This window comes from Aphelocoma coerulescens, chromosome 4 (assembly GCF_041296385.1).
Source record: "Aphelocoma coerulescens isolate FSJ_1873_10779 chromosome 4, UR_Acoe_1.0, whole genome shotgun sequence".
NCBI classification, from domain to species: Eukaryota; Metazoa; Chordata; class Aves; order Passeriformes; family Corvidae; genus Aphelocoma; species Aphelocoma coerulescens.
Genome location: NC_091017.1, coordinates 21,707,336 through 21,732,800, shown reverse-complemented (window position 1 = coordinate 21,732,800; position 25,465 = coordinate 21,707,336). Strand labels below are relative to the sequence as shown.

Genomic DNA, 25,465 nt, shown 5'->3' with positions numbered 1-25,465 from the left:
TAACAGACATAGCGTCTAACAGATTCCTTCATTTTCTTCTCTGTTCTAGGATGTGATCATTCCTGCTGCTCTCCTTTGGGATCTCCCAACATCCCCAGCCAAGTGCATTGTGTAAACTGAATTCTGTATTCAGGAGAAGGCCCCTTAGGGCTGGATAGGCCTTTTTAATACATGAGAGAATGGCTTCCCCTTTTTTTGCACTAATGTGACATTTTGTGCTTATGTTATTTTTTGACTTTGTAATTCTTTTCGATGCGCTGTTTGCCCATCATCTTTGATTTGGTTGAGTGCCTAAGTGACACTTACATGTTTTCCTATTGAGGTGCATGTTACTTGTTTCAGTCACTCATTCAGTTTTGTCAAGGTATCTTTGAGTTATGTAGTAAAAATAATAAAAATAAACTCAGGCTGTTTATTGTTCCTTCTTACTGCATAAGATCAAGCAAACAGTTCAGTGCAGTCCTTGGTCCTTCTTCCAAATCCTCATTGAAATTAGTGGTGTTATTTGACTGAAAATTTCTGTGGAGCTGCAGTCTGAAATTTCAGTTTTGAGAATGCAAATCACAAAGTTGATAGTGGAAATTGTTTGAACAGATCTATTACTATAAAAAATTATTATTACCTTGTTCAGGAGAATGTCAAGAGGCAGATCTGTGGCCACATCTCTGATGCGACATCGAGTTAGCATGGATCATTCCCACTATTTTGCAATTAGAAGTAACTTCAGTCTTTCCAAATTATGTGCTCTAGCTTTTTCTTTCCCTACCCATGGAGTTTTCAATGTGACCATGGATTTGGGAAGCAGAAAAGGATGAAGCTGGAAGGGCTGTGTGTCCTAGATGCGTTTACATGCGTTGCTGATGTCACATTGACTCAGCCCCTAGGCAGCCTCTTAGTTTAAGTCACCTGGAATTGATGCACATCTCCATCATGTGTAGAACTCACATGAACTTCTGGTCTGGCCTGGGCAATGAGCAGGTTCTCCATGTAATTCTCATTTATCAGCAATACCAACATTCCAGTGGCTCTAATTAGGTACTTTACCAGCCTGGTTAGTGCAAACATGAATCTGAGTTTCAGAAAATTTGATTTCTCACAGGAATGTTCCTGTTTTGCTCTGAAGGAGTCTCATCCGTACAAGTAATACTGAGGAATTGTAGAGGAAGGAAAGAAAAAATATACATAATCTATGTTGTACTGAAATTTGTTTTTCAAGGAATTTACAACAATTTGCAGATTGTTGTAAACAAATTATTTCCAGCTACTTGTAAACATCAAGATGGGCTTGTGGTTACAGATTACCACGCACACTTCATTCCTCTCTCTGTAAGCCTTGGTTGTTTTCCTTTTCACTTTTGTCATTGCTAACTGAAAGGCATAAAAATGCAAATCAAAATGCAGCCTGTAGCACTTGCAGGCAGTATTTTAGCCTTTCATTGGGATTGTGCTTTTGCTGATATTTGTTTAATTAAATGTCTCTTCTTCATTTCAGCTCTCCATTTGAGGAGAAGGAGGGAGATAGTCTCATTTCATTATTGGTACTCTAAATGAGTTGTGCACTGGAACAGCTAGTTTCCTTTCACACATAATGCTTTCTCATCGTTTCCTTCACTTAGGTGTTCAGCTTAGAGATAATTGAAACAGTTTACTTTATTTCGAGCTAGTGCACAGATGCATTTCTGTGTCTCAGGAGTAAGACAACTGGACTGATGAGGATGCTTTGTCATTTACTGCTGAGTCTTGGAGGCACTGACTATTGCAATAAGTGAGCAGGAGCTTTAAAAAGCATTCTAAGCTGACCTGGCCACTTAGTTATAACTGTATAACTCAGTCAGTTCCATGAATATAACACCTTAGGACTAGGAAAGTAAATTAATTGAGGCCGTTTTAGCATATCTTTGTTTTGCCTCTTGTTGGAATTCTTTGTTCGAGGGTTTCTCTCCAATCCAGATGAGTTGGGCTCTATGGTGAAAATATCTGTAAAAAATTAGTTACCAAACTGGGAAGACAATTATTTGTTCACTTCAGTCCAGCATCTAGCCCCTGGGCATCCTGGTGGAGTATATTTTGGAGAAGAAGGAATACAAATTATTTTCTTTTCAAAGTGGAATTTTAAGCCCATAAACGCAGCAAATTGTTATTCAGCTTTGTAGCAGGAGGCAGATTTGCACAGGAACAATAACAGCTGCCTTGGGGGTATAAAAAAGGAATCCCAAAATTTTACTTTAAGCTCCACCATATAATGACTGACAGCTCCTGACAAAAGCTCTCACAGGGTGGGTAATACCAAAATGAAATGGGCTTAATCAGGCTGGAGGGACGTAGAGTTACCAGTTTTAAGGGCTTAAGGCAGCCCTGCCAAGTTACAGGTTTGGGATGTGGTAACAGGCATGAGACCAATAGCTTTAGGGATAAACAATTTTATCCCTAAATAAATTAAGACAGATTACCAGTGCAATTATCCAGACTGTAACAGCAGCAAATTCAATAATTCACTAGTACTGGGCTAGAATTAACATCTGGGCTCACAAAGATGTACATGCCCATTGCTGTCAGGAAGGCATTACTCTATCAGTATGTGATAATTCTTCAAGGTAATAATGCTTTTGGATGTGTATTTTCTTATTTTGAGCTCCCGCAGGTACCAACTGGTGTGTACGCACAACAGGTTGGGCTATGTTAAAATTGCTTTGCATGGAACATTTTGTTGGGGTCTCAAAGGGCTTTCCTGAAGATTACCTTGTAAACCAGCTTTTTCCCTATTCTAGTTCACTGCTTTTTGCATAATGCCTCTTGTCTTGGTTCATAGCTTTTTTGATTCACAGTTTTAATTTGATTAATTTACACAGATTTAATTTAATCAAATTTAATTGGTTCGCAGTTTTACATTATAAAACGCTCCATAACAGACTGGCGAGTGATGTAGAGTGACTAGTGCTCATTGAGTTATAATAATCTATTTTGCTGAAATTAACTATGACTTTTCAAGTTACAATAGTCTTCTAGGTGTTTTAGGCAAGCCTCACCTTATTTATTGTGGGCAGTAGGGCTTTCAGCTAGAGAAAAGGTCCTCCCACAATATCTGCATGAGAAATTCCATAGAGGTCTCAAGAGCAGACAGAAAATCAGCAACTGTGAAAGAACATGAATATGAGTTTGGGGGGGAATTTATCAATGAGTATAAACACCTGGTGGGGGTGGAAGTAAAGGAGATTGAACCATACTCTTCAGTAGTGCCCAGTGAAATGGCAGGAAGCAGTGGGCACTAATTTAAATGCAGGAAACTCCATTTAAATGTAAGAAAAAGGTTTTTCACTGTGTAGTTAGTTGAACACTGGATGAGGTTATCCAGCCAGGTTGTGGATTCTCCATCTGTGGGAGTGGTTAAAACCCGATCAGGCATGGCCCTGAGCAACCTGCTCAAGGTGGACAATTTCTGGAGGTCACTTCTGACCTCTGTGGTTCGTGGCTTCCAGGGTGATTGCCTCTTGCCAGTATAAATGTTCTAAGAGCTGGCAGTTTGGTAGCCTGATTTATTTATCTCAGGATGTGGAATCACTTCAGAAGGAATTAGTCTTCAGTAATCATGAGAATTATGCATGACTGTAAGACTCCATCAGTGTTCATAATGGAGAAAAAAACCATATTACTAACCAGAGAGATGGCAAAGTATAGCATTTCGATCAGCCACTAAATTACAATTACAGTGGTCCCTTTTGAAGTTTCTCTAGTCTCTGACTTGGGATAAATTGCCTTCTTTCTGGTGGCAATAACTTGGCCTTCCAGCACATGTCACCGAGGGGACAGAATGCACATTCCTGAAGGTGACCATTTCACGACCTGGTGCTGGCATAGGAGCAGTACCAGGAGTGGACCACTTGGTCTGTTTTCCATGGGTAGGGGATATTAAACAGTCTGCTCCCTTCCACCAAGAGTGTTACGAGGTGGGAAAGAGAGTGAAGGGAAAGAATGGAGTGCAATTTTCATCAAAAACACTGAAATAAGGAAAACCTATTTGGTGACATTTTCCTGGTGAAAGAAATAGTCCTGAAGTTTTTTCAAGTACTCTATATTTTAACTGGGCCAGTTCTTCAGGAAGAGTTTTTAATTAGTTTGATTACTATTTTTTTGCAAAAGTGGGTCATTTCACAGTGTCGTGCACAGACCTTAGCAGAATTCATTCCCATAGTAAAAGAGGGGGGATCAACATTTTGGAGCCATCACAGCAGTTCTGCTTCATGCTTTTGTATGCTGATTATTTCTTACCTGTTCCTTGAGGCAGTAGTGGCACCCAGGGTCATGCAGATGTGTCACTTCACAATGATGGGATACCATCTCCTCTTTGTTTCTAAAAGTTGCTTGGCAAAATGAGAGCACAGCACCTCATGGAAGAGAAGGTATACACCTTGTAATGTACCTACGTATTCCTGGGAAAAGTGTGGGTGGGCTTGCCAGTTTGCCTGGTAGCTCATGGGCCTTGTGCAGGTGTGGTAGGCACATGCCTTTGCCAAGGCAGGCAGAACTGCTGGTAGCACAAAGTGACCACTCCTGTTAATGCTTGGGGATGGCAGTGTGGTCTACACTGCTTGGGATAGCGCAGAAGCTTTCTTTCTGTAACGTGGGGTCTGAAGGCACAAGACTCTCTGGAGTCAAAATACAAGTCTTACCCAGAGTGACCATGCTTCAAACCAATGTAGAGGTGGGCATTCATTTTTTCTTAAGGGAATCCTCAGGGGATGAGCAGATGTCCTCACCTCACTATTCTTCTAACACCTTGTTTATTGGGTAAGTTGCAATTTTCCCTTTTTAAATTGTTTTCCCAGCAAGAGTTCATGGTCCCCAGTTAAAAACTGACTTCATCTCTGAGAAACATTAGTTGAGCTTTTCAGATCATCTAATATAAAAAAATCTTTCCCTCTGGAAATACCCTTCAGTGTGGTTGAGAGAGGTTGGAGCTTTTAGAGAAAAATGTGTCTTCCATACTAAGACAAGAATTGGTCTTTTGGGTGGTTTTCCTCTTCCATAACTGAATTAGGATATGGAATTATAGATCATGACAATGTAAAATTGCATTTCTTTGGTTTAAAGGAGGTAAATTATGATTTAAAGTTTACCTGAGATGGCTCTGTGCTACTGGGGGTGGTGATTTACTTTTGTGATACCCTTACTTTGGGGGGACTGTAGATCAGAAGCAGAGCATGCCACCATTTAAAATGAGGTGGTCACCTTTGCTATGCATTTATATGTAACAGATGACCTTGAGTAATGTCATCCTCATCTGAACTGCAGTGACATCAGCATGAATGGTGGTGTTTGTGTTACTGTTTGCTGCTGGGCAAAGGTGATAAACTTTTCCCAGGCAAAGAGTTCCCTTGGAGGTTTGGTACAGCTTATGATTTACTTCCTTTGGAAAAATAATGGTGGTGTGCTTGATGTTGTATTTTTCTAGTGCTGCTGATTGTTTTATTTGAAGCTGTAGAGAAATCTCCATCCTGAACTTGCTGAAGGAATTTGGGAAGATGATAAATTCAGTCTTTTATGCCTTGTGTCTCACTAATCCTGATGGACAGTCCAGATCCATTGCAGAGGTTCCTAACAAGCAAACAGCATGTGAACTTTGAAGTTCTTATTTGAAATTTGGCTGGCAAGTCTTTTTCCTTGTTGTTACTAATGGTCCTGGCAGTTTCACTTGCCATCTGTTTTCTTGCTACAGATAACATTAAGCTGCACGCTTGCTTTCTTGTGCATCCTCAAGCCTGACTTTGGGCACAGTTTTACTTGATATACTGATTGTTAGCTGAAGCTGTTCCTTAATGATTGGGAGAAGCAGAAATTAAATTACGTTTTGGATTAAGCAAGAGAGCAGGTGATGGGAGCTTTAGGTCCTTAGAGCTGATCTGTTAGATCAAGGGCACGGTAACAGCTGTAAAATTTGCATCGCACACTCTGTTTGGCTATTTCAATCAAAGCTGGTAAGGACTGATGCTACTTCTGATAAAAGGAAGTAGGCATAAATGCTCTTAAAAATTTGTTTAGACGCTAAGGTAAGTGAATACTGAAGTCAAGTAATCTGAGGAACTCAAGTGTTTTAATAAGATGAGGCAGAACTGTAACTGGGCCTAGTCTTTCTCATAATTTCATGCTGGAAAAAATACCTGTCATATTGAACACCTCAAATTTTTGGCAGTTCTGGAAGACACAGGTGCCTATTAGATACCTAAATAAAGGCATTTGCAAGCTTATTCATCAGTGTCCAATGAATTTTTGGAATTTGTCCATGTTGTCTATGCCACAGAGCAGCACAGGTTGTTGATGCAGAGCCAGCACATGCATGGAGGGAACTTGGCAGAACAGTCAGGCCCTGTCTCCACACAGACTGTGCTGTTCACTTCCAAAGGAAAAAGCATATCTGGCCCCACTGAGAAGCAGTAGGATCAGATATCTCTCCACACTGGACCTTTTAAAGTCTGAAATAAGAGGTGAAGAGAAGAATCCATATTATGGATATAAATTCTGCACATCATAAACTTCCATGATGAGGGTCAAAAGTGTGTACCTACATATGTATAGAAAGGTGATGGATCCAAGGAAGAACAGGGTTAGTATCTGGCAGATGAAATCACAGTTTGTGCTTGGGGTGGTGCAGAAAGTGAGGAACAGAGTGTTATGACTAAGGTCACCTGGTTAAACCACAGAGGAAACCAGTATGTGGCAAATGGAGAAGCACAATAAATACTGTGTGACGGTAAAGAGGGTTTAATGCCACCTGTTTTGCATCTTATATTCTATTTTGCATTAAGCTTTCAGAGGTGAATTTCAGGTTTAGCTTCTCTTGTCCTTATTTTTTCTGTATCCTAAATTTAATTTAGTGCCACTATATTATAATTTGTAGATTTGAAGAATTATCTCATTAGTCTGGTTTATGACTTACTTAATTTTGTATTTCTGTCTATGCTACCAGCCTGCAGGTAGGGTTTTTAAAATTAATTTCTTTCTGAGTGTCTGTAATTGGTTTTTAGTGCATTTCTGTCTAGATTGACACCTGTTATAAATCAGCATGGTCACAATAGTTCCACTGAGACACTCCTCCTGTTTTCATATCAATTTTCTTACAGTTCAGGATGAACTCAGCAGCCTCTGCTCTGGCAGTACTCATGTTTCTTCTCTCTGAACTTCTGTAGTAACAGCTACAAAAAGGATTGGCCCAACTGAAATGTGGGTTTTTTTCCTTTGTTTCATTTGGTACATAGTAGCCATAGTTCTAGGACAATAATAATTTTTCTTTAATAATCTTATTGAACAAGTTATTCGTCACAACACTGCAATCTTGTTAATTCCAAGAGATCTTTATAAAATTGCTGTATAAAATAGAAGTGCTTCTATACTAAAGAAAAAGCAAGAAGCTGGGTAAAAGGTATTATGCCATGTATCGTACACCAATAGTGCATAGAGTAGCATACTGGTTGACATAAGAAAGCATGTAAAGGTATGACCCATTAAAGGAAAAAAACATTTTCCAATACAGTTAGGTTCTAAAACTGAAAGAAAAAAGAAAATCAGCATGTTTTCCCTTTTTTGCAGTGTATTGTGAAAAAGCTAAAACTTGAAAATAAAGGTTTATGAGAGGATGGATGCACCTATAACATTAAAAAATAGATAATTGAATTACTGTTTCATTTGCGTGTCTTGATACTATTCAATATTGGCCTGTTTTTACAGGCACTTTTGCATACCTGTGACTGTGTTCCCCAAGGCAGTTAAATAGGAATTAATGTGATACTTACACAGTTTGTGTGGAACTTTCTTTCCCAGATCAGTTTCTTAAGGCACAAAATCCCCTTGTTTTGGTTTGTTTTGTGACTCAACGAAAGCATTTCTGTGGGGTTAAAATATTTTCCGAACATACTTAGCAAGGTGGCCGTGGTACTGTTCTTGTATTCAGATTGACTTCTTGGCCTGTCCATGGCAAGAGAAAAATGGAATCTCAGCTATTCAAAAAGATGACAGTAGTCATTCCCATGAATATCCCTGTGAAACATGGAGAAGATCTCTCTGCAACTAATGTCCCTTCCCTCTCCATCACCCCTGGCAACATCCCACAACCAAAGGACAGGCCGAGAAGTCAAGCTCTGGTGGGGAGGAAAGTCACACTGTGGTGGAAATGATGAGACAAGCAGTCACTGTCACTTTTCTTTCCCTGTTTTAAATGTAGAATGAAGAAGGTTTCCTGCAGGAGGGAATGGTGAATAATACAGATGTTCCTGTGGATCCTGAGAACGAGGCTTACGAAATGCCTCCAGAGGTAAATCTGTTGTGGTGTTTGCTGTGAATGCATGTAAGAGAAGGGCACAGGAGGAGCCTGCATGCTCCAGTTACATGAGCCTGACCCAGGCTGATGCTGGGAGCTGCAAGGGCCTCTTTGTTCAAGATCTGCCAGAGGTATAGTGCTGGGAATCAGAAATTAATTGCTTTTTTGATAGTAAGGAAGTTAAATGAGAAAATAGTGTGTGTGTTTCAAAACACTTGTGCCTGCGTTTCTGAGTAATCCACAGTAAATTTGTATCTTTAATATGTTTAATAGGGAATGCAGGACAAACTGCATCTTCATAGATTATTTTAATAGCTTGGACACTCACCAATGCATCATGCTTTGTGAAACATGATCTTAAGTTAATGCAATTATGGGAGTAAATTATTTTGTTGGTTTTTATGAACTAGCTATCTAAAATATTACTACAATGTCTGGCGTGATGCATTGGTAGATGGAGTAGCAGTTTTATGGTAGCATAGTTAATTAGACTGAAAATGAGAGGTATAAAAAATTTAGGCCATGATCCAGTAAAAGACTTAAAGGCTTGCGTGTAATATCTTGAATATCACTGAAATTATGGATGCTGGTCATGTGTCCACAGTTAAACACTCCTTTAAATGATTTACTGACTCATATGAGGATCTGCAGCACCTGGTGTGCTGTTCAGCCCAGAGGTAGTCCTCCTTCCTCTCCAAGTGAATAGTCATGGGTGGCCTCAGGAGTTCCTGGCAGCATCAGCTGAATGATGTGTTAATTGCTGTAAAAGTCTAATTCTTCTCTAAGTACCATGACTTGTAAGGTACAGAATCTGGAAAATGTGACGAAACACAAGTAAATGTCATATCCTGATCACATGAGAATCTGTATTTGGGCACTGAATCCACCAGGAGTAGAATAAATAGAGAAAACAGGATGTCTTTATCTAAAATACCAGTAGTGTTGATTTCTGCTCTCCCTCAATAGGAAGAGTATCAAGACTATGAACCTGAAGCATGAGAGTCCTTTCCTTCCTTTCTATCACCTGAAATCTACTAACTACTAAAGACATCCCATCCTGTACAAGTGCTGAGTTCCAATGTGCCCAGTCGTTAAATTTTTTTACAGTTTTTACGGTGTATTTTGAAGTCTTCCATCAGCAATGATTGGAGTATCTGTGACTGCATCCACCTTGTTTCAGCATTTCCCTCCTGCTGAAATGAAAGCCGGTTGGCAGAGTCATTGTTGTGCTGTGGATATTGTGGCTTCAAGTTTAAAAGTTAAAAAAGAAAATATTAAGTAAAAACACCTAAGTGTCTACTGCTTATTTCTAATTCTGTACATGTTTTGTTGATAGGCTGTCAGTAATTTGATATTGTTTATGATACAGTTTTCATTTGTTTCCTATGACTATTCTTTCTGTGCAGAGATTACTTATTGTGAGAGCTTTATATATATGTGTAAGTATTATACATATAAAAAGAAGTAATTGAGCATGAACTATGCACCTATAAATATTAGCTGTTGAAATTTTATTGCTTTGTGATGTGTTTTATTAACTTGTGTCTGTAAATAATGGTGTTCAACTGAAGCAAATAAAACGTAACCCATTAAAAATGAATTTCTAAATTAGTGATGATTTCTAATGCCACCTTTCCCTTCCAAAAGTCCCTGTTGAAGCATTCAAGCTGTGTTGCTTCTTTTGAAGGAACTGGAGGAACAAAACCAGCAAATGTAAGCCCAGTCTGTACAAAAAACATGGTGAAGAATGAGAAAATCGGGGCTGCTACCTCAGCTGGGCACAGCTTTGCTGACAGATAGATTCGTTTGCAGGGCTAATAAACTTGCTGTTGTAAGGACAACCTGAAAGTGAATGAAGCCATTAATAATGGGCTGCAGCAAATTATCAGGAAGTCATGAGGCCCTTTGAAGAATTACTGTTCCAAGGCTGTTAAAGAGCTGGGATATACAGTGATGGCTTAGTTGCAATGAGTTTGTCCTGTATAAAGTCCCATTTTGCAGAAGTACAGTCTACTGTCTGTTTTTAGACATGTGCTGCCTGGATATTTTTCCATATAGTAAAAAGATTTAAATGTGAGATGCTTTTACTTCTGTGATGTTTTATTATTTGTTATTTTGGATCTAGTGTTGCCTCTAACCTGAAGTGGTTTTGTGTTTTAAAGATTCTCTGGTCTCGAGTAGGATTTTGAGCTTGACTTGTGCTACTGTTTCCAGTGTTCTAGGTAACAGGTAAATATCATTGTCTGGTTTTGGAAGTGAGGAGACTTAGGCACAACCACATAATGTGTGTTACTGGTATGCTCAAAAAGAGACCCAGATCCATGGAGGATGAACTCTCCAATTTGTTTTTGAATTGAGCTCCTTTCTGGCTTTCTGCAGCCTTCCTGGTAGTAGCATGCCCAACATGAAATAGATCTTTCCAACTGTGAGTGCCTGTGCCATCTGAATACAGTGGGAGCTGATGATGTAGTACTCTGAACCAAAAATCACATGAACACACTGGTTTCATGATGCTTAGAAAACCAGTGCTTCAATTTCCTGCGTCATCCCCCAGTCCCAACTCAATATTTCTCAGGAATTTCATTTTTTTCAGAATAATTGCTATCAAGCTCTTTTTTATTTTCTTCAAACAATGAAAAATCCCCTTGATCATTTAAAACAACTTTGAGGTATTCTCATCAACAGTTTAATTGCTTAATGGAACCTAAAGTCCTGTGCTTTTTTGCAGAAAACTTTTGTGGTAACCTGTAGCAACCCACCAGCAGTTTGCAGTCTCCTTCACAGGTGATGTGTCAAAGGAGTTTCTTGACCTGGACATCTTTATGGTGAAAAATGAATGCCTCAGTGACAAATCTGTTGATTGCATTCCTGGAAAATTATATTAGGATGAGGTACAATGTACGATACTGCTTTTATATATATATATCTTTATGTTGTTTAAGGATCTTTCTGTTCTAGGAGAAGGATTTGGGAAGAAAAGCCCAGTCCTGTAGTGTGATTTTTTTCCCCTAGTGTGGCAGCAGGGAATCATCCACCAAAAGCAACAACTGAGATGAGTCTCATGCCTGATACTTCAGAAAATAGCACTGGAAATAGCAGTCTACATAGAACATGTATTTCTGTTATTCGTCTTCTCTTCCACAGCCCACAGGTCTTGATTGCTCTATAGTTTCTCTCCTAGGGAATCAATTTTAATTGGTTGCTCACATGTTGCAAATAAGTTGTGCACTTCTTAAATTAGCTGTGGGGAGTGTTATATCATAAAGAACAATAAGAATAAATTTGCTCCTGAGACTGGTCCACTGTCTGAACATGTAAGAGTTAATTAATTTCTTTCATTGGTAACATTAGCAAATCATTCCGAGTGTTTAGGTCATTTCAAATTTACTAAAGGTGATCAGTTTGGTTCTTGTGGGCCTCTGCAAACATGCCCTCAGATGGCCTCAAAAGCCCATGGGACCATGGTTGCTATGGCAGCACAGTGTGATGCACTGCTCTGGTAACAAGCTGCATTTTAATTAGATTTCTTCAAGGGCTGCCTGACCATCCTTTCCAGGTAAACTAAGTGCCATTGTGTCTTATTTTCTGCAGTAAGATGGATACTGGCATGCAGGTTGCAAACATCAGAACTGTGTTGGTTGCTAAAGCTGAACTAAATAGATACTGCTGAGTTCAGATTTTTTTAAGTGTCTACTCTGGGTATTAAAAAATTCTTCTTCTGTTGTGCTAAAATTTTTTTAAACGATGTCTGCCAGAGAGGAATATAACTCTGAGCTCTTTTTTTCTAAGAGCTTGGATTTTAACTCAAAGCAAAAGCAGTCTTCTATTGTCAAATTTAGAGTTAATAATGAGCCTCACCATATCCTACTCCTCCAGGGGAAAAACACATGTTGCTTTTTTGTTCTATTTTGACAACTTTAATTGGTCTTGTAATGGTTCCTAATTAAACACATTGTAACAATGTTTTTATTATTGTAAATCATAGTGTTAATACTGGTGTTACATGACTTTCATATAATGAATTTCAAGTCTTTCCTCTCCCCACCAAGCCTTTCCTTCATTCCCTCAAGACAGTAGGCAAATGAAGGTAAATTGTGATGCCGTAAACTCAAAGAAAAGTAACATGCCTGTATCTTGTCAGGAAGCACAGATTTCATTCATCCTGGTTTTCACAGCATGGACAGTCTAGGCTTAAGGATTCTCATATGGAAAAATCAGACATGGACAGTGGGTCAAACAGCTGCAGCAAACTCAGAGTAGAGACTGGAAGATCCATGGCTGTCCATTTAATGGCTGCAATTATTCCAGGAGCACCATGAAAGACAGGTACAGAATGTCTGCCTACACATATTCATAAAATCTTAATATACAGAATGGGACTGCTTAATTGCCTCTAAGATTTGATCCAAAGTTCACTGAAATCTGTGAAAAGACTCCTACTGGCTTCACATGGATATGTTAGGGCACCTATAGCTGCAGTATACATTTGATCTTCTCATACAAATTACATGTGGCAGTCTGCACTGACGTGGTGAGTTTCCAGTTCTTTTCTGAATGCTTTTTTGAGAGAAGATAACTGCTGAAACCCTTGATTCTAGAGTTTCCCAAGGCACTGGTGGATATACAGTACTTTTTTTGTCAGACAGATGATGTGTGATGGAGGTGATGCTCCCTGATCCTTAACTTGCTGAAAATAAAGGGAGATTTTTTGTTGGCTTACATGGGTTTGGATGATTCCCAGTGGCTCTCGGCATAGAACTAAGATGGCAGAGATCAAATGAGCAAGATTCTTTTGCAAAATATCTAAGAATAGCAAAAGTTGCAGAAAAAGAAAGATAGATACCTTAATATTCCCACAATTTAGTCCTTTTTCAGCATAGCTGAGGTTTTTTATGCTGGCAAAATATACCTCAAATGCTGGTTTTCAACGGGGTAGTTGCCCTTAAGTATTCCAACCTTAGAGGTAATTACTCTTTCAGGTAATTGATATTTATTCACACATTAATCCAAACTAACTCTTCATGTTCTGCTCTGAAATAGAGCTTAGGAGGTAAGTGGGAGAAACAGATGGTTCCCTGATAGTGGTTTTGGTTTCCAGTGACTTTAAATGAATTACCTGGTAACTTTTTGGCCCCTAGCCTGAGGCTTTCAATATTACTAGAAAAGACACTAACAGTGAGCTTCACAGGTAATGGTCATTTTGCTTAGGTATACAAAGGTCTGAAGCAATAGCATGAGTTTTCACACAAGCAGGCCTGAGTTACAACAACCAAATGCAAATGACATCTTAACCTTTAGTGTCTCCATGATGCACTTTTAATGGAAATATCATCTGTTTAAATGCAGACATAAACAACTTTTCTCCAGCCCGCCTGACATTTAACGTGTAACTCACAAGGTTCCTCTGATATAAAAAAGACTGGCAGATGGAGAAACAGCAGGTGGAACCTCAGATGAGACAGCCAGGAGGTAACAAACAGAATAGGAAACTAGGTCAGATGAGATTTCTTCCATATTGGAATAAATGCTTTCACAAATGCTTCCTCCAGTGGATGCATAAAAGTGGGTTTTGATGATTTTCCACTAATGTTCACATCTCTGCATAGGTCAGAGTCTACCAGCAGCTGATACATCTGTAGGGTACATTCTTCAGGAAAGGTGAATATCTGAGACTATGAGTGTGTGTTTTTCAGCTGCAGCATAGGAGAGCTCTTCACAGGAGGCCAAAGCACCCCTGTACTTCCAATGATTAACCTGAGATTTAACTAGAGTAATGTTTTTATGGAAAGGCCACTGTGAGGATACCTCAACTTCTATTATTTTTCCTACTGCCCACCACTGTCCCATTGGTTTCTATATCTCCACTAATCTGCTAAATTTTCAGAGGGTTGGATCTTACCCTGTACCTGTTGATGAGTGTCCATGTTGTTCCAAAATTTTACTCCAGCCGTTGTGTCTAGTACGCTGTGACAAGGCTGCAAGCATGCCTGGAGAACTGGGGTTTTTAGTCTTTGATCTTCCCTCTGAAAAGATGGCAGCTCGTCTGCCCCTTGCTCTGCTCCATCCCTGCTGTAGCCAAAGACACGAAAAGGCAGAGGCAATACCTGAAGGTACTGAGGGTGAGGCAAAGTGGCTGTTCAAGGACAGCAGAGGAGGCTGGAGAAAAAAAACAGGTGGGAGAGCCTTGCTGAGAATTGGCTGGCATTCATCCTGCCTCCCTGCCCTGGCCACTGCTTCTGGTGTGAGAGGCTAATGATAGAAAATAGCCCATGGCTTTACAGTGCTTCCAGGGACTGGAGCCTCGAGAAACCAGGTAAATTCAGAACAGGGATGCTTCACTCTCCATGAGCCAGAATTCCTGTGCTGTTTGAGGAGACCTAGCTTTTTATGCTGAGTTTCCTTTTCTGTTTTTTTCTGAAATCCTCTGTGCTACCAGGAAAACAAAAGCAGTTGACTGAGGAGCGTACTAGATAATAAATAAAAAACAAAGTATGAAATCTGATTTTATCAGTCTCCTGAATAGAAGAGGGAGCTGAACAATGCCCTTAGGATTGTATCCTCTGTTGTTTGGCCAGGCATTTTATTCATGTGAATTTCAGATGTAAAATTCCATGAAGCCTTGCAAAAATAACAAAGATGGTCATCTAATGTTAGCAGTTGGTAAGATAGCATCCTGCTGAAATGGCTGCATTGCCTACTTCCCAAAACCAGAAACATCTCAAAAGGAGCAGCCTTAGCAAGAAGACATAACAGTGCTGTTGAATAAAATAGGAAAACATGTTAATGGGGAGAATATAAGGAACAGTGATTTACAAGTGATACATAATAAGGCCAAAAAGAAATGAAATCTGTGATCTCAGTCCACTAAGTAAGTGTCAACTTTCCTTGGCAAAGAAAGGTGATGGCATCTCTGACAAAACCCTTGAAACAAAATTCCTCCTTTTTACTCAGCCTCCTCATTCCAAAATCAAGTTCCTTTCTGGCCTAGATTTGCAGCGAGAGTGATATTTCATTTGAATAACTGGATGTTGTGAGGTGTGGAGTAAATGGACTTTTGAAAGCCTTCAATTTTCATTTTCAGTTTTATGAAAGCTCAACGAATTCAAGTATGATGGCAATTCCAGTCTGTTCCATTCTGTGCAAAGGCAGCTGCTGTGCACTAGAGCGACAGCATCACAGACAGACATTCACAGACAGATGAGTCTTTTCTTGGTGTTAGTTGTTGTTCAGTATGTGTAGCCACTATGCTGAGATACTATAACTGATACTATTTTAATAATTGTCTTCAGGGGTGGGGAATTATCCCAAATTCAAGGAATCCATTTTTAAGGCATTTAATATAAATACTAGGTAACATTTGAAAGCTGCCAAATTCAAGCCCTCACAACTGAGGCCAAACCTGCATTAGCAGAGTTTTGCAGGTATAACCACGTAACTGTATAAATCCATATGTGGCTTATGTTACCTACAGTGCAGTGTTACTGACATTATTTGTTCCTTTCCAGTGAAATACACTGTGTAATAAAGATGCACTGTTGCTACTACCCCTCTGGAGTAGGTGTTCCTGATGATACAGCTCCATCAGTCCAGATTCTTATTTTTTCTCCCCCATGTTGTGCTTAGTGCTCTTTCTGAAGCTCTTGTCACAGTGCCAGTTCCACTTAACTGAGCATGATAATAAAAGCACCCTACCCAGAAATCCTGGCATTTCCTAGTTACACACTGGATTTTTTGGCAACCCTTCTGCTCCTAAGAACAGCATGGCTTTTCTGAACCCGAGTGCCCATGGAACACTGGCTCCTATATGACTGCCAACAACCTCTTCCTATCAAGGGTAGACCACCATGCAAACAATCATGTTAAATCAGGGAAGTCTGTCTCTCTCTCATCAGGAGATAAGCTATGTTGCTTAAATAAAGGGAGTTGTCCTGAGCTTGACTATACAGCTGAATAGATGAATGTTAGCAGAGCAACTTGATGGCAAGGCAGCTCTGGGAGGATGTTAGCTGAGTAATGCAAGTCAGTCTAGAATGACAGCACAAGTGTTTGCTCCCTCAGGAGGGTGGGTAGATCTGAGAGACAAGAACAGGCAGAGAGAGGAGAGCTTTTGGGGACAAACTGCATTTAACATGTTGATAAATCACCCACTTGTTTTCTCTCTTTAATCACTTTGTCTTGTCTTACATGTCACAAGGTTGCTGGAGGAAAGGTCCTTGCATCTTCCATGACTGTTCACTCCCTTGTTCGACAGGACCTCAAATATTACTGAAACTTAGGTGAAGTAAGAGGATAATACTGTTAAACTGGAGGTCAGGAGAACAGAGTCAAGTGTGTTGCCCCTGGAGACCCTTTTGAAATCTACAGGAAAATAGTATGAGTGGTGTTGGAGCAGAGTTCAGCTCTCAGTCCCTGTGGGCTACTTCAACTCTTTGTAAACTATTGTCTAAGTTCCTGCCAGGCTTCTCATTAGACAAAGTGCAGGTATCGTCATGGAAGAAGTTTGACTTTACCCAACATCAAAGGATTTTGCATTGTTTAAAATTATGTACCTGTGCCTTACTCCATCTCCAGCTTAGTACCTGAACCAGCTCCACCACCCCCTGGCTGACAGGGATGTAAATTCCAGAGAAGATGCTGGCTTAAAACTGGGATTTACTTTATCTCGTCACAGAAGCTGGAGAGGGAAGGAAAGGAAGAGGAATGTGTGACTGCACTGTTGCAAAAAGCAGATGTGTTCTAGAGGTAAGTGGGAAGTATTGCTTTGCTGTTTCTTTAGTACCTGCAGAAGCAGTACAGCCAATGCAGGGCTGTCCCTTCAGCTCCTTGTGTCTGTGATGGGCATGAAGGGTTATAACCAGAAAACTAAATCAGTGGGCAAGTACAGATCCCACAATGCTGGGACAACAAGGGTGTCCTTCGGTACTGTAAGATACAGAGGCAGACTTTAATTCAAATTCTGCTATTTGCTTATGATGTTGTGGTAGGGAAATCACCTCAACTGAGTTTATGACCCCAACTGTACTTGCAAAGTGCTTGCAGATCGGAGAGGTGTTATTACTGCTAGTTCTGAAGCTACTCTGACTTCACTTAACAATATGGACATAATACAGCAGAAGAACATAAGGAGCTAGAAATTAATTTGTGGCTAATTGTCATAGTTTAATGTTTCTTTTCCTCTGCCTTCTCTTGTCACACTTTTTATGTCTTTTACCGGGGCTAGATGGCTTTTGTGACTTTAAGAAACACAGGACAAGATCAAGACAACTGAACTGGAAAAGTGTAAAAGAATGAGTTTGCAGGTTTCCCTGTTGTCATGCAGGTATTTCTGGTAAAATGACCAAGCCATACTATTTATAGATGGCTGACTTTTAAAAAAAGGAAACATTACCCCAAGGGGTTTTTTTATTATCTCACTTATCATTCTGTGGTGGAAAAGAGCAACAGCAGGTCTTGGCCTCCAACTTCTTAATTTAAATTGGAAGTGAAGATTGGGCTCAGTTAGATGTAAAATGCAAACAACTCTCTAGTTTTTTCATTAAATGAACTGAAGCATGAATATTCACATGGATATCAGTGATTTGCACAACATCAGCTGTACCTGAGGTACCTGAAGATATTTGTTTGTCCATCTTCCCTGGCTTGGGATCATGCCACAGTCACGTGCTGACCTGAGGACAGGGGTTTGTACCCCAATCATACCTGGGCTAGAGGAGAGCTGTGACTTGCTCTGATTAGCTCTGAACTTGTTGATTGGGGAGCAAGAGTCCAGTCTGAGCTATGGTACTGTGTGCTGAGTGTCAGGAGTTGGAGTGCATCCTTCCTAGAGTTTTCCTTCTGGGTTTGGGAAGAATTTCACTCCCACACTGTTTCCAGAACACTCTTGCCAAAGAGTAGTCTATTTTCTTTGTTAGCTTTTATCCTTGTCTTTCTGCTGCTGATCTTACAGTGTTCAGTTACAAAGCCCAAGATGTGTTGACTATCAGGTCACAACCTTGCACATCCCCGATTCCCAGTGGGATTTCTTAGGAGACATAATGTACAGAAAGTGCAGGGTTAGTACAATTGGACATGTGCTGATTTTTAAAAAGGAAAGCTGCTCCTTTTTATTGTTTTCTTTCCCATTTATATTATTTCTAAACTAGATGATTATGAATATATTCATTTTTCTGGGCACGTTACTAGATAGTAAGTAGGAGTCTTGGCTGTTTGAAGGAAAATAGAGCAACAGAGATAGAGGATGGAAACCAGCATTGCAATAGCTTCTCCATAGGCATTTTTCTGTGTCAGTGATTTTAGTTACATGTCACAATATAGTGAGATTGGGTTTGCAGAGCCATGAGGGAGCCTTGGAATAAATGGTCCAGGTGAGAACCAGGTGTGAACATGCACCAGAGGAGAAAAATCCATTTTCAACTATAGGGACAATTAAAAGTCAGCCAGACCTCAGAGGCCAGATTTAATTAATCTGCTCATTGCAATCCAGGTAGTTTATTTCCACACTTGTCAATCTAATTTCCTTCTCCAGAAGGGGAGTCACCTTGCTGTTGCTTTTGAATCCCACTTTGCACAGTACTCTGCTATTCAAAATTCTTAAAATAACTCATTTCCTCCTCCTGCTTCACATTTCTGCCTTTGGGCTTCAAATTTCTGCCTCTCTTTTTGCTGATGCTTATCAGATTTACCTTTAAAAGTAACTTGCTACAATTTTTGTGGGTATGCAAGGCTTCACCTATCACTTGAGAAAAGCTTGCTGAAGCACAGAGGGACCTATCCCTTTCCTCTTGGCTTTCACCCAGTTTCACACTGTGGTGTAGTTGCAGTGGCATTTTTAATGATACTGGTTGTAGGAAGATCAGTGCTTCTGGCTGTCATGTCCAGTTTATCAGCCAGCTTGCTGGTGTCATTTCTGTGGGTTTTTATGAGATTGTGAATTCTCTGGACAGGTTGGCAGACTGTTTCACCTCTCAGTAGTTACAGAAATCCCAGGGGCTTCAGTTGTTATTTGTTGCTGATGTTAGGAGAGCATCCTCAGGCCCTAGACATGATTGGGCCAAGGGGCTCTAAAATACTAGGTTGGAGAAACAATGCTGACAAAGAATGTAAATGCATTAGCTGCTATTTACAAAGCTGAAAGGGAGGTGAGTTTTTGTGGCTTTTTAGAACACCTGGTATATCCCCAGTGCCATGCAAATAAACAACAACACTGCAGAGAAAGGTTGGGAAATACTTTGGCTTTAAATGCCAGCAGTTCCCCATTTGCAACCAATCACACACCCTTGAGGGTGAGGGAGATTGTTTTTCAGCATCCATTGGAAAATACCCTTGCTTTTAGGCTGACCTGCTGGGGATTGCCTTCTGACCCTCCAATGCAATGTTCCTGAATTTGCTGAAGAAAGGGTGGGGAAACTGAAGAGTACTGTTGGCAGCTGAACATCAGGTACTGAGGTAAACCAGCACTCAGCAAACCCTCACTTTGTTAGGATGCCACCAAAAGGTCTTCCTCCCTTCACCTCCCTCCCCCAGCAAATTCTGGTGGTCTGTAGGTTTATCACTAGAATTATTTCAGATGAATGATCCCCCAAATGTTGAGTCTAACCTTGCTGTAGGGTTTCTTTAAAACCAGCGTCACCTTTCGGGGCTATGTCTGAATACACCTTAAAAACCCTACCAAGAATGTTATTCATATGTCATCATTTATGTACTGGGTTTTTATTGATTCTTCTTTAAAAGGACTTTAAAAAACCACCAAAACGCTCTCATCTGATTTGTAGTACCAATATGCCTTTTTTTCTTTTATTAAACACAATTTGCCATTCAGGCTGTCACACAAGGAGCTGAGGAGCATTCAGTCTGTTTAGAGCAGAGACCTTTGAACAAGCAATTCACCAACTAATAGTAAGCTGTTTGTATTCCAGCTAATCTCGTGACATAATGGTGTAAAACTAATTCCGAGTCAGGCAAGTCAGTGAGTGCATCTGAATCACAGTGCCTCCTCCTCTCTGCCTGCCTGCTGCTGCTCTGCCATTGTCTCCTTCCTTTGCCACGTGTGCAGACACAGCCTGAAGTGTCTTGTGCAGCTAAACAGGCTGATGAAGCAAGGGGAGTTTCCAGGTCAATCTTTAGGTCATGTGCTGGTGGACACGCAGAAATACAAATATCAGGGTTACAGACAGACACAACCTTTTGTCTGAGTATTGTTCCAGGAACTCAGGGTTACTGTGCTAGCACCTAAAATGCTTCACCTCTGAATTTAAATAGCAGCTTTTTCTGGACATTTTCAAAGTCTGACCTCGCAAGTGTTTAGCTTTAGAGATGCCAGGACAAAAGTCAGTGTGATGGACATGATTAGGAAGATTTTCTTGGTTTTTCCTTTTATTTGGGTGCAGCTTCTTGTCTTTGCAGTCACATTACAGACACTGTGGGCCTGGACACCTCTGACTTCGAGGTGGATCTGAGTGCTGATCCTGAGCTAGCACTGGTAGGAATCCCAAAATTCCTGCGAATTGAGGATTGGCACCATCAGAATCCCAAAAAACCCCAAATCTCCAATGTCAAACCCCACAGCCATGCTGGGCACCTCCAACTTTGAGTTTGGAGTGGATCCCAGAACTGATCCTGAGCTGGCCCTGGTGAGACGATCCCAAAATTCTAGAATCCCAAAATTTGAGAAGCCCAAAACCAGGGATTGGGGGATTTCTAATAATCAGAATCCCACAAAACCCCAAATCCATTGGTTCTGCTCTGGATTTTTAAATTACTGTTGATTAGAAGTCATCATCCTTTTGTCACTTGTAGCCTGTAACACAGAGGGAAACCAACATCTACTGGAATGGAAGAAAAGAGGTATGTTCTGTTTAAGCCATTCTGAAACCAATCATGTAACTTTGTTCCAGATACATCTCATTTCATATTAGTGAATTCATATTTCTTGTATCAGCTCTGACTTTTCAGGAAGCCTCTTCCCTGTCACCCTCACCTTGGACTACCTCAACAGTCATTTTACAGGGGACAGAGCTTTGAGGTGGGGAGTGCTTTTGGTTTGCAATTTTTAATTGAGTTTTAAATTTATTCTTTCAGTGAGTTAAAAACCCTGGGGCAAGTCCCCAGGGAAAGTGTGGGAGTGAAGCCAGTTCTTTCTCCTCCAATCTCTGGAAATACTATAGAAATGCCCAGCAAGGGACATCTTCCAGCCTGTCCTTTTCACACCAGAAGCCTCCTTTGTTTTTTCATGTCTACTTGTGTACTTCCAGTTTCTCTTCTTACCCACCCTGGAGCTCAAGACAATGTCAGGTCTATCTATGGAATGCCTTTTAGGTTTTGCACCAGCCATCCAAAGGCTAGGACAGAGGAGACATGCAGAGAGGGTGGTAGTGAAGCTGAGCAAGGATAACAGAAATGCTGAAGAGAAGATGCATTGTGAGGAAAGGGAGAACTGGGAGACAGTGATACTCTGCCTTCTTCTCTGCCCTTAGGTGCTGGTAGGTGTGCTCTTTGTGCTTGAAAATCTGGATCCTCCCTCTCAGAACAACTGTGGCCACTACCATGTTTAGAAATAGGAAAATAAGTGGCTGCTTGATGGCAGTAACATTGACAAACTGAGGCAGGACTCAAGCTGATGCCTCAGTGTAAAACAGCCTACTGCAATTATGGCCTGCCGTTTGTTTTGAATCCACCTGCTGCTGCCCGTTGTTTATTTGTTTAATATTGCTTTATTCAGGGATTGCACTACCACCCTTATCCGTCCTTTGCCATAATAATATTGCTAATGATTAACTGCATGTTGCACTCCCACAGTGGGGTGCTCAGAGCTGGGTTATTTCGTGCAGTGCTGTAGCAAAACAGCGAGTGAGAAAATTCAAACCTGGAAAAGCAGTAATTTGTTACAGTAGAAACGACCACAGAATGAGTCACACAGCTGACAGATTCTGGCATGCAACCAATTTATTAAAGGTTTGCTTTTCTGCAAGACTTTTCTTCCTCTCTCTGTTCCAGATGTGCTCTTCATAAAGGCTGCACAGAGAAATCTATGATGCACAGACAAGTGTTTCTTACCTTGGAACTTTCTGTCTCTTCTTATCTACAAAGGCTTTTGAAAAAAGACCCTAAACCTGAAAATGGTTAACAGTGTGGAAATGTAGCAGGACTTTTATGATGCTTTGAAATTGTTAGTAGAGGATGAATATTAACACCAAGTATTTTGGGACTGTAAAATACAGTCTGGAAGGGATAACTACCTGATCTGGGAAAGGCTATCTGTTAGCCAAGTTTTTCTAAGAGATCTATGCCATCATCAGTTTTATTGGGTTTTAGGGAATTTTCTCAGTGCCAAGATATTAAAATTTAGGTTAAGACAGCACTTTAAGGTACATCTTTACTCCCAGATTCATACTATAAATACTAGATCAATCATCCTTTACCTGCTAATGGTGAGCAGTCTTCCTAAAGAGTAGGGCATTGAAACCTGCTAATCCTTCCATTGGGATTGAAGGCTCTGATTTACTGTGTGGGTGACCATGCACTGGAACAGGTTGCCCAGGGAGGTTGTGGAGTCTCCAACCTTGGAGATATTCAAGAACTACCTGGATGCAATCCTATGCAGTATGCTCCAGGCAACACTACTTGAGCAAGGAGGTTGGACCACATGATCCCACCAATGCTCCCTTCCAACCTTTCCCGTTTTGAAATTCTGTGATTAGAAGCCTTGATTTGCCCACAAAATAGTCCTGTCTTGATGCAGAGCTGAGCAAAGGGGCAAAAGGCAGGAATCCTCTTGTAGAAACTGCTGCCTTCTCCACAGATAAATGATAGGTATATCTTGCATGATTAGTCAGTCTTCGAAATCCAAAGTACAGCTATATTTTGCACTGTGGGCTGGATGGGGGGCTGGAGAATGAGACTGAACTTCATTAGTAATCCTTATGTGAAAACAGTTTATGAATCTCAGCAGGAGTTGCTAAGAAAACAGTATGAAATAACACTGACAAGTGACAAGGGCTGCATGATACTCTGACACTTCCTCTGCCCTGTGTTATTCCTTAAAGAGAAGGAAAAGCAGCCCAGGAAAATGGTATATGTTCAATTCTGTGCACGCAGATGTTGACAGAATATTGAGAAACTTGAGCAAATCCTTCAAAGAGAGAAGGGTAGGTTCTGCTTAAATTTAGTGTTCATCTGCTAACTTCAGTGGTTTGTCTGGAGGAGGTAGGCTTCTTGTCTCCTCTGATGCCGTCACAAAAACTGAGATGACTCAAACAGATAAACTGCTTTATAGGCGCCCTTAGCAGAGGGAAAGAGCTTTTGTTGCATTTTGCATCAACTTTAAGTTGTTTTGAACATGTATCTTAACCTGACCTGCATTGCTGAATTCATAACAAGTGCTTCTTTAAGAGTCTGAAGAATCCAAAGTGTTCTTTTTTGTGTCTGTTTGTTGGACTTGGGGTTTTGTTTGTTTGTGTGGTTGATGATGATTATTGCTGTTATTTGATACTCTTTGCCAAGCGTTTGGTCAAAAATGTGAAGAAAACTTTGTAAAAACGTCAGCCAGCCTGCTCTAATTAGCACCCAAAAGCTTAAATTTTTGGTTGGTATCTTGGAGACTTTTATTGCAAGTGATAAATAGGATTACATACTTCTCAGCTGTGCACCAGAGTCATAGTCAATCTTGTTTCTCAGAGGAAAAATGTAGCTTATTTCTTTCCCCACGTGAGAGAACAGTGTAGCAATGGTGCTGGGGGCAGGTGGGACCTCCAGGGATTTGCTCATCGGTTTTACCATGAAGAGAGCAAGGAAAGGGGCAAAGATAAAGAGCCTACAGAGTATGTTTCGGGCATTTCATTTCAGTGATACAAACAGTTACAGAAATGAGCACAACAGAAAAGGTCAGGGGCATGACAGTCTCTGAGAGCTTTTTCAGCAGAGACCTGACTTAAGAGCTTCAGCGGCTGGAAGGTAGGAGGGCAGGCAGCTCCCCACATCTGCTGTACAATATGTGCTCGGTGAGTTCAAAGAAGAAGGGGAGGTGAAGAAGCAGCAGCAGGGGTGGGCCCTAGCGTGCAGCCATAGGCAACGTGGAGACAGAGCGGAAAGGTTTGGTTTTAAAGCTCCACTACTGCTTACATGGAGCTGTTATTGGGCTGTTGTTTGTGTTTGCCTTTTCTGAAACAAACTTGTTCCAAGAAAACTGTCTTGTTGCCAGCCTGACCTCACTGTCTGGAGAGGGAATTAAGGCAAGGCTCGCTCTGGCAGACACAGCTGTTGCTTCAGACAGGGCTTGCAGGAAGGGAAACTCTTGGCTTAAGCTGTTTCAGCTGCAAGGGCTTTGCTTCCCACCAGAGACCTTGGGTGCGCAGTATTTTAAACTTAGCTGCATTATTAACAACAGAGTGTAAAAGAAGAGGAAACAATCTTTACACCCTGGCATATATGTGCTCTGAAATGTGCCTTTGGCACACAGTCACCTCCTGCTCTTAAAGCACTGGCAGACTTCCATGCACAGCACAGTAGGGTTTTTAGATTAGCCTTGAAATGGGATCTTTGCTATCCCTGCAGCAGTAGTTGTATGTGCAGTCTGTGCTTTCAGCTGCCTTTCTATCTTTCATTAGGATGTGGCAGGGTGTTGGGTGAGGTTGCCTGCATCTCTCCTACTGGAAAGGTTTCTGGAGAGATGGAGGAACAGGTACAGTTCTGTCCATCACTGCCTACAAGACCAGGGTGTGGATTCCATCTGCCAGAACTTTGGTTATGGTGTGGTATTATTCCTGAAAAGTGTTTTTTAACTGCAGCTAAAACCACATGAGAATTGGAGATTGGAGAATGTTCCTAATGGGCAGGAAGAAAGGTGTAACTGTTGGTAGTTATTTGCATTTTAGTTCTCCAGACAGCTTGATGTCTGCACCACATACAGTTACATGATTGGAGGGGATGTTTTGAGGTGGATAATGAGTATTGGAGCTCGGGTGGTGGGGGAGCTGGATAAGTGCAGGGTGACCAGAACACTGCTGCATGGGCCAGGCAATGTTTCCACTTATTAGCATTTGTAGGAAAGGATTAATACAACTGAAATGAATTTCTACATCTACTGTCTCAGCTGAACAGATAGACAGGGCTTGTTTCTCTACAGAAACAAGCATACCATCTTACTTGGAGACTGGGGAGCAC

The 25,465-nt window shown here is 40.8% G+C and overlaps 1 protein-coding gene across 2 annotated transcripts in view; it reads left to right on the top strand.

The window, feature by feature from the left end:
- SNCA (synuclein alpha) overlaps positions 1 to 9,904 on the top strand; it is a 63,627-nt gene extending 53,723 nt beyond the window's left edge. Inside the window, exons 5-6 of one of the 2 annotated variants that reach the window (XM_069013047.1) lie at positions 8,213 to 8,302; positions 9,275 to 9,904. In XM_069013047.1, coding sequence (XP_068869148.1) covers positions 8,213 to 8,302; positions 9,275 to 9,307 — 123 coding nt within the window. In that variant the 3' untranslated portion in view covers positions 9,308 to 9,904. Of the gene's footprint in view, positions 1 to 49; positions 451 to 8,212; positions 8,303 to 9,274 lie in introns of those variants that run through there. The other variant, XM_069013048.1, reaches the window with a different exon arrangement.
- The last annotated feature ends 15,561 nt before the right edge of the window (positions 9,905 to 25,465 follow it).